Raw genomic sequence first — 14,827 nt, 5'->3', positions numbered from 1 at the left:
AACACACACACACACATAAACAAGATTGTCGGCGAAACCTACAACTAAGAGCAATAAAAGTGGCTTTTACCTACTTGGATGAAGAAATAATAGAGAAAATACTAGTCACAATGTTAAGGCCTAAATTGGAGTACGCAGCGACAGTGGTCACCCAATAAAAAAAAAAGAATATAAAGAAGATTGAGAGATCCCAGCGAGCAGCTACGAGGATGGGCCCAGAACTATCAAAACTCCCAAATGAAGAAAGATTGTTAAAATTGGAGTTGCTGACTCTGGAACAGAGGAATGAGGTGACTCGTTGACCATCTATAGAATTATGAAAGGCATGGAAGTCCTCGACAGAGAAGACTTACTAAACTGGGATAAAAGAAACAAGAGAACAGGGAAGGAAGCTCAAAAAGGGCAGTTATAAAAAAAAGACCTGAAAAAGAACAGAGTTCTCCACAGAGTGGTGGATGTATGGAACATATTGGATGAAAAAAACTGTCTGTGCAAAAATAAATAAACAAATAAATGAATTTAAGAGCAAACTGGATACGGAGAGATACAAAGACGGGACACCACGAGCTTAGCTCCCCTTTCCCGTAAGATACAACTAGGTAAATACACATACTCTTCGATGTAATTATTATTTTACGGAACTGCCTAGTGTAGGCCTTATGGTCTCTTGCAGTCTCCTTCATTCTTATGTTATTTCTCTCCATTTGGGACTGAACAGCGTCACTTTGCCTCTCACGTGACCCATGTCTATCCCCCAACGCCGCCCTTTCCCACCAAACGATGTCATTCTGTGGCAATACTACCACTACTGTAGTTCCCCCTTAACGCATATAGCAACTTTTGTAAAATAAAGTTACTGTAATGTAAGAACGTGTCCATTATAATCAATTTATATATTATAGATAATATTGCCACATACAAGGATAGCTCTTATAATGTGAAAAGTATCTAAATGTAAGATTGTTGTATAAATTGTACAAAATAATAAGATATTGATTGTATATCATTTATATCATGGACGTACCAAAAAAAAAAAAAAAAAAAAAAAAAAAAAAAAAAAAAAAAAACTGTCCATGAAACTAAAATTAATCGAGCAAATGGGTCTGCCCCACACCTATCATAACTCTAACTTCCTTCCATTTCATTCTTTCCTTACACTAAACCCCTAAATCCCCTCCTCGCTCCCTCTCCCCCATCTTATCTATCCTGCCCTCTAACTATTAATCAAATATAACACACGGTGGGTATAGGTCTGCCCCACACCTATCATTACTCAAACTTCCTTCCATTTCATTCTTTCCATACCTTATCCCTCCTAATTCCCCATCCCCCTCTCTCCCATCTTACATATCCTGCCCTGTACTACTATTAAGTCAAAATTATTCAAATTTTAACTATATTTGCCATTAAGGATGTTTGTGTACATTAAACTAACCAAATTCAAGTTTGGTTTGTGCTGTCCATATATAATAACCAATGGGTGATGTTGACTGCATTTTTTTCAGCCGATATATTATGAACTTTTGACGCACATCAAGTGGACCAGAGTCGCTTAGAAAACCCACCAAACGTGGAACTCTCATCACTTTTGATTATTATTAGCATCAACTCTCCTTATATATCTACCAACTCCATGACTCCACATCGATGTGATATTGTCATAAAGCAGAAGTTCTTAAGCTTTTGACGACCTCAGACCCCCCAATGCATTGCCCAAAACGGTCCCATACCTGCTTTATGGATGGGGATGACAGGTGGTGATGGATACGGAGCTGCCTAGTGTAGGCCTTATGGTCTCTTGCAGTCTCCTTCATTCTTATGTTTTTATGTATGTTCCATTGACAGTCAAAATAATCATCACCATTCCTATTAGTTACCAGTGTGACTTCCAAATGTGTCGATAGCTTCAATTCGCTGTACTATACATAGGAAGAGAACATGGACTAAAATCATACGTTTTGATAACTTTATCATACCTGCCAAAAGCAAACTAGAGAGAGAGAGAGAGAGAGAGAGAGAGAGAGAGAGAGAGAGAGAGAGAGAGAGAGAGAGAGAGAGAGAGAGAGAGAGAGAGAGAGAGAGAGAGAGAGAGAGAGAGAGAGAGAGAGAGAGAGAGAGAGAGAGAGAGAGATGACAAGTTTATGAAAGTCTAGGGGCAGTACTTAAGTCTAAATCTATACATTAAATCAAATAATTAACATTACCCAGAGGCAGATTCCCATCCCCCTAGCATTTAAGAACATAAGAATGAAGGAGACTGCAAGAGACCATAAGGCTTACACTAGGCAGCTCCGTATCCATCACCACCTGTCATCCCCATCCATAAAGTTGTCTTTCCATATCCCAAGGGGCTATGGCTATCCCCGGTTAAGAACCCTTGCGACTCAAAAAATCAAGGACTTGAAACGTTGGCTATCGGTCACGAAAATAATAACTATTTTACAAAGGATTTCATTCCATCTCATTTGACTTCTCTCCATATTCCAATAGGTATTTTATTCTAGTTGACGCCAGGTGATTTTATTTAGTTTTGACCAACTTCCATCTATACTGCCTTTGGTAGCAAATTATTTATGAACTGTTATTGTCTAACGTCCTATCCGAGAGTTGACACCTTGACGTGGTGGATAGGCTTGATAATCTTAATGATTACAAAAGCTATGTCGATAGAGAGGAAATCTCTGCCGGGTCACCCATATCGAACAGGTTTTGTAGGAAAGATCAGACAAAGAGCAGCTCAAACACACAGTCGCAGGACCCACTGCTAACTGGCACGTCCCTGATGGTAAACAGGGAAATTCCTCATAGATATATGGGGGTACCGTCATAATGACGGCGTGGACCATCGGGCACCCTATAGATATAGGGCTTCACCGAATATAATAAGGTGACACCAGAGAAATATCTCACCAGAAACCAGTTGGCACGGAGGTGAGATTACTGCCAAACCACCTTCATAGCCAAAATGAATAGCACAACCAAAACAAAACCGGGCGTTCCTGTTGGATCATCGTTTCCTAAAGGTCCAACCGCATTGACTCGTGTGTTTACGGGCAGTGTGCCACCGAATGTGAGTAAACACTGTCCAAGCAGATCCAAGTCTTGAACATTAAACAACATTAAGAAAATTATGATCTACACTTACAACGTAAGGATTCTCTCAGAAGACCACAGACTGGAGAGTTTAATGGAAGAACTAGACAACATCAAGTGGGACATCGTAGGACTGAGCGAACTCCGAAGAACGGAAGAAAAGCTAATACAATTACAAGATGGTCACCACCTGTTCTACTATAGAGGTAAGGACAAAGAAAGATCAAGTGGAGTAGGATTCTTGATAAACCGAGAGGTTGCTGGTAACGTAGTCAAATTCAGTAGATTATCGGACAGGGTAGCTTGGATTGTGATTAGGCTGTGTAAAAGATACAATAAAAATAGTTCAAGTTTATGCACCAACTCCACAGAGCTCAGACAATAAAATTGAGTCGTTCTATGATGATTTAAGTCAGGTAATGGATCAAGAAAAAAGAAAGTACACGTTGGCAATGGGTGACTTTAATGCTAAAGTAGGGAAAAAGATGGGGTATGAGACGTGTATTGGGAAGTTTAGAGTAGGCGAAAGAAATGACAGCGGCGAGATGTTAGTCAACTTTGTAGAGAATTGCAATATGAGGATAATGAACACTTTCTTTCAAAAGCGTGTAGGTCGTAAATGAACGTGGAGAAGTCCAAATGGAACAACAAAGAAGGAAATAGACTTCATATTAGGAGATGAGAGCAAAAGCGTTGACAATGTTACGGTGATAAAGTTAACATAAGTAGTGATTTATTTTGGAAATTTTATTTTTACAAATAAAACATATTTTCTTTAAGGGATAGCTTTAATTTTATACACACGCCTAGGTTTTCGTGTCTGACAACATAATGGTCTCTACATAGCAGCCCACGAAAGAGTAAAGGAGGATAAAAGAAGAAAAGATGAAGACGATTTGGAGAAGAAAAAGTGAAGAAGAATAGAAAAAGAAAAAAAAGAACAGAAAGAGAAGAAACGAAAAATAAAGAAAATAGAATAAAAAATAAAACAATAAGAGCAGAAAAGAAAAGAACAAAATAGTTCAAACGTTCACGATACAGGGTGCTATCAACCATGTCGTAGGAATAGCCTGAGGACAATTCATACGATTCGTCGTAGCCACTGCGTTGTTGAAAACAACTGAAGTTCCCAATCCACAGCATTATCGTTGTAACACTGTCAAATATTCATCAGGCTCTCGATAAGTTTCATCAGTGACGTGTTCTCTTAGCAGGAACCACGTTCCTTCTCGATCTCAAACCCCTCGTTAGTGATGACTCCCAAATGTGTTCTGCATTGGGGATAACCGGCGTATGGGAGAACTTGCGAGATATTTCATTTGCAGAGTTCGCACAATTCCAACTACAGCACTTGAGATATTAATTCAAACTCGTCATATCAATCAATATCTTATATAGCATATATTACAGGCAATAACCTGCTCAAAAACAATTTTTTTTATGAAAATTTCTCGCAAATAGAGTACATCGGCCTCAAAATAATTCATAAAAATTACATTTAGAAATAAAACAACCTTTGGAAATGTATGCAAATTTGACATATTACTTACATTATTTTCTTTTTATTTTACAAAATAAGAAGAATCATTCAAAATATTAATTTTTTTTATTTAAATTGTTAAACTGCATTGTATAGGAGGATATTTACAGTTGTCATTCTACAAGTTTTCAATCGTCGTCTTCATGACGGCCACATACCAACTCCATAAGCAATATCACAACTACGTTCATAACAGCTACCCATTTACTCATATATATTTAGAGAAAACATTACTTTTAACTTCTCAAGAGTACCATAGAAGACTGACATTTACTCTGTTGCAGGCCAGCTGGACAACCGGAAATAATCCTTAGAAAATCGACAATATAAGAAATAGGCTACTTTAACTGTGGAGAAGTAATATGGGAGGAAAGGGAGACAGATGTAAATGTTGAATGTATGTTGAACACATTATTAAAGATCCTACGAGCAAAGGAACCAACACAATGCATAGACGAACATGCACCTGTAATACATGACATCTCAGTGAAATGTAAGCGAAACGTCAATGACATGTCAGTGGCATGGCAGTGACATGTCACGGATCTCGTTTAACCTAACTACATCTAGCCTGGCATCACCTATCCTAGCCTCACCTAACCTAACCTCACTTTATCTAACACGTTGATTAATTGATATAGTACTTCTCGTGTATGCGCGTGGGAAGGAATCAGATCAAAGTCAGGTCATCCACTTATGCGGGATCGGTTTTTGTCGAAAAAAATATTGGAAAACGAAAGAAAATGGTAGGAATGTTTAGTTTTACGAACGGTGCTCATGTGAAGAGAGACTAAATATTCTGGGGCTACCTACTATCAGAGTAAAGAAGAAAGCGAGATGATTTAAAAGTAGAGTTTAGAGCCCTGAAATGTGTCGACATAACTGATTAAGGGCGAGAATCCCTAGGGAATTTTTTTTTTTTTTTTTTTTTTGGGGGGGAGTACTTTTTTCAATACAATATTATTGATTGATGTAATGATTTGAATGACGGAAGAGTGTTCATATGAGACAATTCAATGTCAGGTTTGACCACTGGAAGTGGAAAGACGGGACTCCTTCAGCATAGCTGATGGAAATGGCCCGGCGCCAACCAAAACGAAAGTGCAAGTACCTTTACACGCATAATGCCGTTTTTAGCGTAAGGAATCTAACAAGAAATAAGAAAAAATCCACCAGGAACGTAACTACGTCACCACTCACGTATGCACAGGAACAGAATGATGCCAACGGTCCCTAGATGTCTTATTTCTTCGATGCAATACTGTGCAAATAGTGTTGCAGCTTTCTCCATTTGTAAAAAGAATTAGCAATATACAGGTAATACATCAACCAATAAACTTTTAACGAGTCCATATGAATGTCGAGACACATATGAAATGAAATTGAGGTGGAGCAATGTCTGCAACTGTTTGCAAACGCATACAGACAAACGCACGCACACACCACGATGCAGACACGTCCAGTCTTGTTGAGCGTAAACATAAACACGGCCAGGTCCAGAGCAACGTGTATATAAAGGCACAGCATGAGCTGTTGGGCACAGTCGAGACTAGTCCACCACGGAAGGAGTTTACATCCAGCTTCATCAAAAGTGAACTGCCAGTTCCAGCAACCCTGAAAAAACAAACGTCATTAGCTGTTCCAACAGAGCAACCAGCTCTCAACAACTACAGTTTTAGAACGTTTCCTCAGGTGTGTTTTTGAAAACTCATGGCCAACACTATCGAATGATTGGCTACTTCTATTCAGTCAATATCATATTTTGACATTGTTGAGCGATAACTTCTCATAATGATGATCCCAATCGTGACAGGCTTTTATTTTACTTATCCTGGTTCAATTATTTCTGCAGAAACTATATTTTTACAACAATATGTGTATATTTCACTTTAGATTCTACTTGGAATACTAAACACATGTCTCCTATCTTTCCAGATAAAGGACACCCTACCCATATCGTTAGACGTCCACATCAGTTAGCAGCTATGGTCAAGTTCGACAAAGAAAACCTGAGGACCTCGCCTCTTCTGCGGAGGGGGTCTCCTCCCAAAGACATTCCCAAGAGCCCATTTTTGGCCAATTCTCCATCCAAATACTCAACTTCTCACGTCCTAAACTTTGCGAAGGTGTCTCTGGAAGGTAAACATTCCCAAGGAGCTTTCAGACTCCGAAAATGTTCTACTACAGTCCCTCGACCCACCAAAGTTCCTCTTGTTGGTGTGACAGAAGAACAGAAGGTTTTCAGTTCGTGCAACCGAAGTCTTAATGTCGCGAAGAAGACGATCACAGGAGAACGCATTGTCGACTTCCTGTCCTTTAGTCATGACGTCCTGTTGCACCGAATCCTCCTCTCCTTCGACGGCGAGCTGGAGATCAAAGACCAGAGTTTCAACAGCCTCCGCACCGTCACGTCTGCCACGGGACAGTTCGACCTCCACCAGCCCCTCGTGCTCGAGGCCCACAAGTTCTACCGCATCTACCTCAAGTCCCGCTTCAGCAGAGTGGCTCCCAACAGAGGAATCTCGTGGCAGAGTCACTTCGGGGACATGACGATGGAGTGGGGCCACTGTGCCATCTTGGGCGGCATGGACCTACTTATCTCTACTTAATGTTTCAGGTGTTAATAGATAGATATAAGAAAATAAATTATTTATTTTTTGTACATTCAGTATTCATATCCATTAGTTTGACTCGCAGGAATAATTACAAAAAGTTAAGCTGACTGAAACATACCCATAGAATAGAAAACGTCCTACAATATAATAATACTAGTTCTACTCCAATATTAGCGTCACAAAATATATCGTCCGCTTCAAGGGCTGTAACAACCACCAAACCCAAATCCAAAGAATGCAAAGAACACATAATCCCGGCAAAAAGAAAATGTACCAACAAATCAAGAACTTAGTTATCAATGGGGGGGAATAAAACACATGAAAATGCTAGACAATATTAGACATTTCGCCCAAATATGAAGGTCAACCAAAACAAGCACTCAGACTGCCTATCACCTTCCGATGAAGCCCTAATCTCACCTTTTCACCCATCTCGTAGAAGGCTTGTGGGCATGTAAGTTGATCAGTCTTTTCCGGGTACCTCTCTCCCTTTGAATCTTTAGAAGGACATCATCCTAGGAAGAATTCCTTTGGCGAAGTGCCTCGTATGTCTTTTGTTCCCATCATTTCTGCGGCCTGGCTATACGGTACGTCTTTGGTGCTAGACTTCCACATATACCGTTTTTTGGGGGGTTTCAATACCGCTCCATCCTCATGAAATGCCCAAACCAAAAGTATTCTTCCCTTGTTCTTTTGTTTCGAAACCTGTCCCCTTTTGTGACTCCTGTTTATCAATTTGAGGACCCACATTTCGGCAGCTTGCACTCTGCTTTCCGTTTTCGTAGTTAGAAGTCAATTTTCACATCCGTAACAATGGGCATGGTGAAGAATCGTCTTCCAATTTGTCACTCCTACTATTCTACGAATTATGATAATGAAACCATATAAACTGCACAGTCCAAAACACACTCTAACCAACGAAACATCTTTAACAACTACTACTCTATAACAAGTCACACGCCTCTAATGGCCAAAAGCACATAAGGTATTAAAAAACACGCAGAATAAAACTAGAAGATTACTGACCCGCTTCAAAGGATAAAGGCAATAAAAAACATCCATACTTGTTATATATTACTCATTTTACAATATCTGATTTAATATATATATATATATATATATATATATATATATATATGTGTGTGTCTGTGAGATTCACCATGGTCTTGGATAACGTGTTGGGCTCGTCACCGATAGCCATTTCCCTTCCGAAAGAGAGCTCAGAGCTCATATATGAACGATTTATGGGTAATGTTGTGACCTTACACGCACACACACACCCAACTCCCCGCCCACGAGAGTTAAGTTTAACGACTGGCAGCGCAGCGATACTGAAATTATTTCAACTGGGCGGGATTCGAACTCAGACCGTCATAGCACTGCGCCATCGAGTCAAGGTGTATATATATATATATATATATATATATATATAATATATATATATATATATATATATATATATATATATATATATATATATATATAATTGTGTGTCTGTGTGTGTCCCAATGGTTTATATCAAATGATGGAAAAGTTCAACATAACTTTTTAAAAGTATCTCCATGAACATCGTGTAGTATTCAGACACACATAACCATTCCCTAAACCGTTTTATACATCACACTTTGGTACAATCGAAATTAGTAGAAGCATATAAATCGCCTCCTCAAAATAGATTGTAATCTTATCACGCATACATCGACGGTGGTGATGAGAGCAAAACCTTCCCTTTCGGTAGAGGTGAAATGCCTCCGCATTACACTTGACACTACATCAATATAATATCATGGCACCACGGAGAGAGGGAGATGGGGGGGGGAAGAGGAAGAACAGATAGAAATGACGGAAGGAAGAGAGAGAGAGAGAGAGAGATAGGCTGCCGGGCTTTTTTTTTTTTTTTTTTTTTTTTTTTTTTTTTTTTTTTTTTTTTTATTAATATTTTAGTCCCTGCGGAGCTAGCCGATTTCAGGACTGTCTTTAATTTCTTCTATGGCCGTAATATCTTATTTATTATTAATTTAATTTCATATCTATTTATTTACCGGAGTGCGGAATTTTGTTATATTTGACCCGGCTGGAGGGGGTCATAGTAGGCCTCCCACGGGGGAAGAGCAGATTAGGCTGGCAGCCAGGATTATTTGGGATTTTCCGGCGTCTGATGTGCTGTTTGCCCTCAATTGGTCTAGGGCGGTGGAGGGATCTCCGAAGAGATTTCTTAAAACTTTAAAATGGTCCCTGAACTGTCTGCAAACGAAAAGGCAGTGATTGAAAGAGACCTGTTCACTGCCACAGGTACAGAGGAGATTTAAAAATTTGGTTCGCCAATGATTTACCCTTATTCTGGATATCATGGCTAACATATAAGGGGGTACAGAGGGGAAGGTCGGGGGTTTTCCTCCGTGACAGGTTGTTGTCGGCCATCCCCGAGCGATGGCAGTGGCGGTGAAATCTGCCTTCCAGGTCTCCCAGATGGCTCTGTTGATCTTGTGCAGGGCGTCGCTGACCGTGAATTTGATGGAAATCATGTCCTCTTCAGGCGCCAGGGCGCCCTTCTTGGCTGCCCCATCCGCCTTTTCATTACCGTGCAACCCCACATGTGAGGGAACCCATTGATATCTTATCTGAATATCTTTGTTGGAGGCCTCAGCAGTGAGGTGCAGTATTTCTTGCAAAATGTCTGGTTGCGAGTCGCATTGACAGCTCTGAAGTGCCTTAAGGCTGGATCTTGAATCTGAGAGCACGGTGATACAAGCTGGCGGATGGGGAAGAGCGAGAACTATTTTAATGGCTTCCCGAATGGCGATTAATTCGGCCGAGAAGATGGAGGTGGGGGGAAGCTTCACGGAGATGGACTCTTGTGTGTTTTCCAAGAATATCCCTGCGCCTGTGCGGCCATCCTCAAGCACAGAGCCATCTGTGTAGACAAGGAAGTCCTCCTTGTACTCCGTCCTTATCATCTCCCTCACATGTGCTAGGAGAAGATGCGGACCGTCTTGGCATCTCAATCCCGGAATTTCTGAGACAACTGTTGGTGGTTTGAGTACCCAGGGGTGGAAGAGATCCACCTGACACTGGGTAACAAGTTGTCTCGCATCGGGAGGAAGCCCGGCTTTTATGCAGAGGTCCTTGACAGAGCCAGGCAGACCTTGAATGTGCGTCGTCTGTGAGGCCGGCAACCAATCCTCCCGGAGTTCCTCATCCGTAGAATTTGCAACTTTAGCACTGGTGAACAAGTATTTGCAGGCATTTTTCTTCAGTTGATACCAAAGAGGAAGAACACCTGCTTCATTATACACTTGTTCATGTGGAACTGATGCTGGCAAACCGAGACCCAGGCGGAGCGCTTGGCACTCCACTCTGGCTAATTTATACCCTAGCCCCGGGGAAAGATCGTGCTTCGCAGGAGATCCGAAGAGAAGCCGGGAGTGTACCAAACTCTTGGCTATGGATATCAGTGTTTCCCTCTTTTGACCCCGGGCCCTCGGTGGATGATTCGGACGCGATATTTAGGGCTCGTCTAGCGTTTATTGTGACCTGATTTATGTGGTTAGCCCATCCTCCGTCTCTCTGTAAGATGACCCCTAAATATTGAACTACTTTAGCTGGATATACGGGAGTTCCGTCAACTTTAATGTAATTTCAGTCAGAGTAGTCTCCTATGTTGTAACCTATACCGTAAACTGGCATGTATACAGTCTTTGCTGCAGAGAGCATGAAGCCCAGGTCGGTCAGCTGGGTCATTACCAGGTCAACCTGTCTCTGAAAGAGACGGAGTTCTGACTTGTGCTGGTCAGAATCCTTTTTGGGCCGCCGGTGCCTAGCTTTCCTCCATAATGCTATGTCATCAGCATAGGCTGTGACGACAGTGTCCTTTCTCACTCCTTTTCCTACATCCCCAAGGAGCAATGTGAAGAGGAGCGGGGCAACTACGGAGCCCTGGGGGACTCCCATATCAATGGTTGACGATCGGCTGAGGTGTCCTTTCCAGCGTACAACCATGGATCGACCTGAAAGGAAGGACTGCACAAATTTGTACAGTCCCGGCGAAACTCCAATAGACTTGAGTTTAGATAGCAGTTTACCGTGCCAGACGGTATCAAAAGCTTTGGCAATATCTAAAAAACACGTCTGTAGAATCCGTCTCTGTCTTTGGGCCCTACGTATATGTTCGGAGAGTCGCACGATGTGGTCAGTGATGCTTCTCCCTTTTCTAAATCCGGCTTGAAGTTTTGGGAGGGCTTCCTTATCTTCCACCTGGGACTTCAGTCGATTCAATACTATTCTCTCATAGAGCTTTCCTACGTGGGAGGTGAGAGAGACAGGCCTGTAGTTGGTTACGCTTTTCCTGCTTTTGTTTGCCTTGGGAATTGGTACCACAATAGCGTGCTTCCAGGCGCTAGGAACAACGCCTTGCCTCCAGCATTTGTTATATAATCTTAGCAGATTAATTTGCATGGAAAGCGGCAGTTGCTGTAGGAGAGGGTATGTGACCTTATCTGCTCCAGGCGACTTCTTGTTTGTCCGGGTTGCCCTGAGTGCCCAGCGCAATTCTTGTAGGGTTAGGCTCGAGTCTTCCCCTTTCGGTGGAGAAAGATCCATTCGGGATTCTTGTTCGCGACGGAGGCGCAGTTGTGCTTCGGGGAGGCTGGCCATGGTACTTGCACTAGCAAAGTGGTGGAGAAAGCTTTCAGCCTTCTCCTCAGGAGTGCACAGGATCGTACCGTCTGGGGCTGTAAGGTCATTATCCGGTGGGTTATATCGGCTCTTTAGGATCTTGACCTTTTTCCAAGCTGCGCTTAGGTCCAAAGTGTTGTCCTTGCTATCCATCCAGTATGCAAGCTTTGCTTGGGCTATGGTCCTCTTGCAACGCGAATTTGTTGTCTTCATCTCGATGAAGGCTTCTTCCGACCCTTCTCTCTTGTACCGATGGTAGGCCAACCTTTTGTTGTGGACAGCAATCTTGCAGTCCTCCGTCCACCAAGGGTGGCCACGCCTTCCCTGACCTATGCTGACGAAGGGGATTGCGTGTCTAGCTGCTGCCAGAACTATGCCGGTGAACTGCTGATTTAAGCTGTCCACAGAGTTGTCGAGGTCTAGGCTAATGTCATCGTTGTTCAAGAACTCTTTGTATGCAGTCCAGTTTGCCTTTTGAAGGTTAAGGTTTCCTTGCAGTGGAGGCAGGTGGACTACAGGTGAGAGGTGTATGGAGACGCAGATAGGGAGATGATCTGAAGACAAAGGGTCCCCAAGTGAGAACCAGTCTGTGGCTCCCGCTAGGTTTGAGGATACGAAAGATAAGTCGATGGCTGACTTACTGTGCCCTACCACGTCTGGAACTCTGGTGTGGGTGCCATCGTTGAGGAGGACCATATCCACGGAGTCTAACTGTGAGGCGAGTTCAGGAGAGGAATGGGGATATTCGTCTTCCCATAGGGCGTCGCGACGATTAAAATCCCCCACCACTACCCAGTTGTCAGTGAAGGCTCCAAGCCATTCAAAGTGCCTAGTCGTTTCTGGATTGTAATAATTTAGGATGTTAATGGTCTGGTCTTCTTTCACCTTGACAGAAGAGACCGTACCATATCCTGCCTCCAGTGGAGGTCCAGGCAAGGTTCCGACTTGGGCGGCTAATCCTAGGGAGACATACGTGGCTACCTTTGCTTCGCCTGAAGCATCGGTCCCATAGAAGGGAGGGTAGTGGTAGCCTGGCAGAGTTGGTAGCTGGAGAGGGCGTTTCCGAAGTGATTGTAGTGCAATTACCTCGTAGTGGTGTTTGGCGAGATGCTGCACTAGTTGATCCCAGGCAGTGTTTATTGCCCGACAATTCCATTGCATAATTCTAAGCACAGCCATGATTTCCAATTTCCATGATTGTACTAAGAATCACGAAGATTCCGTCTAGAAGCCGAGCTGCCTGTGGGTTGGAACGAGCTAGATCTTTTTGTATTGTTTCGACTGTGGCTTTCAGGCTCTCGATGGAGCTTGAGAGGGGGATGGAGGGCGCTGGGAGTAAGGCTGCTCTGTCGTGTGAGAGTGCCCTTATTTCTTTTTCCACTATGGGAGGAGACGTCTCAGGAGGAATGTTCGTGTTGGTGGGGAAGGATCCCTCGGGGTGGGGTGAGATGATCTGGCCTGTCTTTCTTCTCCTTATCTTACGTTTCCTAATCCTCTTCTTGTCTTCCATTTCCGTGGTAGTGGTCGTCGGGGGTTTGGCAGGCGGCGTTTCTTTGGGGGCACAGACTTCCTCACTTGTTGGTGGAGGCTCAGTGCCAGATGATTTAACCGCCTGGGTTGGGGGTGCGTTTTCTAAAAGGTGTTTAGGGGACCTGGGCGCTGTCCCAAAGTCCCTCTCCTTTGCCCACTCTTCTTTAAGGTGGGTAGCCCATCGCTCCCTGGCAGCAGCTAGCGCTTCCGAGAAGGTGACATATCTCTGGTTTTTTATCTCATGCGCTATCCTCCTAATAGCACGCAGGTATTTATTTCCTACGTCGGCAAATACGGGGAGGGAGGGAGGGAGGGTTCAGCCCATGTCGCCCAGACGAAGGCGGGAGGAGGTGTGTATGTGTGTGTGTGTGTTGGTTAAGGCAAAAACTTAAATCTAACATTAAATCTAATAACTTAAACCTATTTTTTTATCTTAACTCTAAGTTTTGAATATAGATGTGTGCCTATGCTCGCTTTTTATTATTCATGAAAAAGGGGGGTTTAGTTACGTCTGGGAAAAGTGGAGTGTCGATTTTAATACAGTATTACACAAAAAACATTAATAGTATTACTTAATATAGCAAAATCTATTTAAAAAAATTACATATTACTTTTATTCAAATGAATGTTTTATATGATTTATTTTAGAAATTTTATTTTTACAAATAAAACATATTTTCTTTAAGGGATAGCTTTAATTTTATACACACGCTTAGGTTTTCGTGTCTGACAATATAATGGTCTCTACATAGCAGCCCATGAAAGAGTAAAGAAGGATAAAAAGAAAAGATGAAGACGATTTAGAAAAGAAAAAGCGAAGAAGAATAGAAAAAGAAAGAAGAAGAACAGAAAGAGAAGAAACGAAACAATAAAGAAAATAGAATAAAAATAAAAATAAGCAGAAAAAAAAATACTTCAAAAGTTAACTATAGAGGGTGCTATCAACCAAGATCTAAGAATATATATTTAGACCTTGCTATCAACCATGTCGTAAGAATAGCCTGAGAACTCTTCTCAAGACCCGTCGTAGCCACTGCGTTGTTGAAAAACAACGACTGAAGTTCCCAATCCACAGCATCCTCGTAGTAACGCTGTCAAATGTTCATCAGGCTCTCGGTAACTCTCATCAGTGACGTGTTCTTTTAGCAGGGACTACGTTCCTTCTCGACCTCAAACCCCTCGAAAGTGATGACTCCCAAATGTGTTCTGCATTGGGGATAACCGGCGTATGGAAGACCCTGCGGGTAATGTAAAACGCAGGATTCGCAGAAATTCGACTATGCCGGTTGCAAAATCTACCCATTGATATTCTATGATCATCATCAAACTTGCATTTCAGGACTGTGCCTGCTTAAAAATATGAATTGTAGCGACA

At 42.3% G+C, this 14,827-nt stretch overlaps 1 protein-coding gene across 1 annotated transcript; it reads left to right on the top strand.

The window, feature by feature from the left end:
* The first annotated feature begins 6,128 nt into the window (after window positions 1-6,128).
* On the top strand, window positions 6,129-7,242 carry LOC143025859 (uncharacterized). Its single transcript, XM_076185872.1, has 2 exons — window positions 6,129-6,325; window positions 6,569-7,242. Exon 2 carries the CDS (start codon window positions 6,619-6,621, stop codon window positions 7,240-7,242), a length of 624 nt encoding a protein of 207 aa, XP_076041987.1. The 5' UTR covers window positions 6,129-6,325; window positions 6,569-6,618.
* The last annotated feature ends 7,585 nt before the right edge of the window (window positions 7,243-14,827 follow it).

This window comes from Oratosquilla oratoria, chromosome 5 (genome assembly GCF_046742065.1).
Source record: "Oratosquilla oratoria isolate Oo_2021 chromosome 5, ASM4674206v1, whole genome shotgun sequence".
NCBI classification, from domain to species: domain Eukaryota; kingdom Metazoa; phylum Arthropoda; class Malacostraca; order Stomatopoda; family Squillidae; genus Oratosquilla; species Oratosquilla oratoria.
This window is presented reverse-complemented; position numbering and strand designations above follow the sequence as displayed.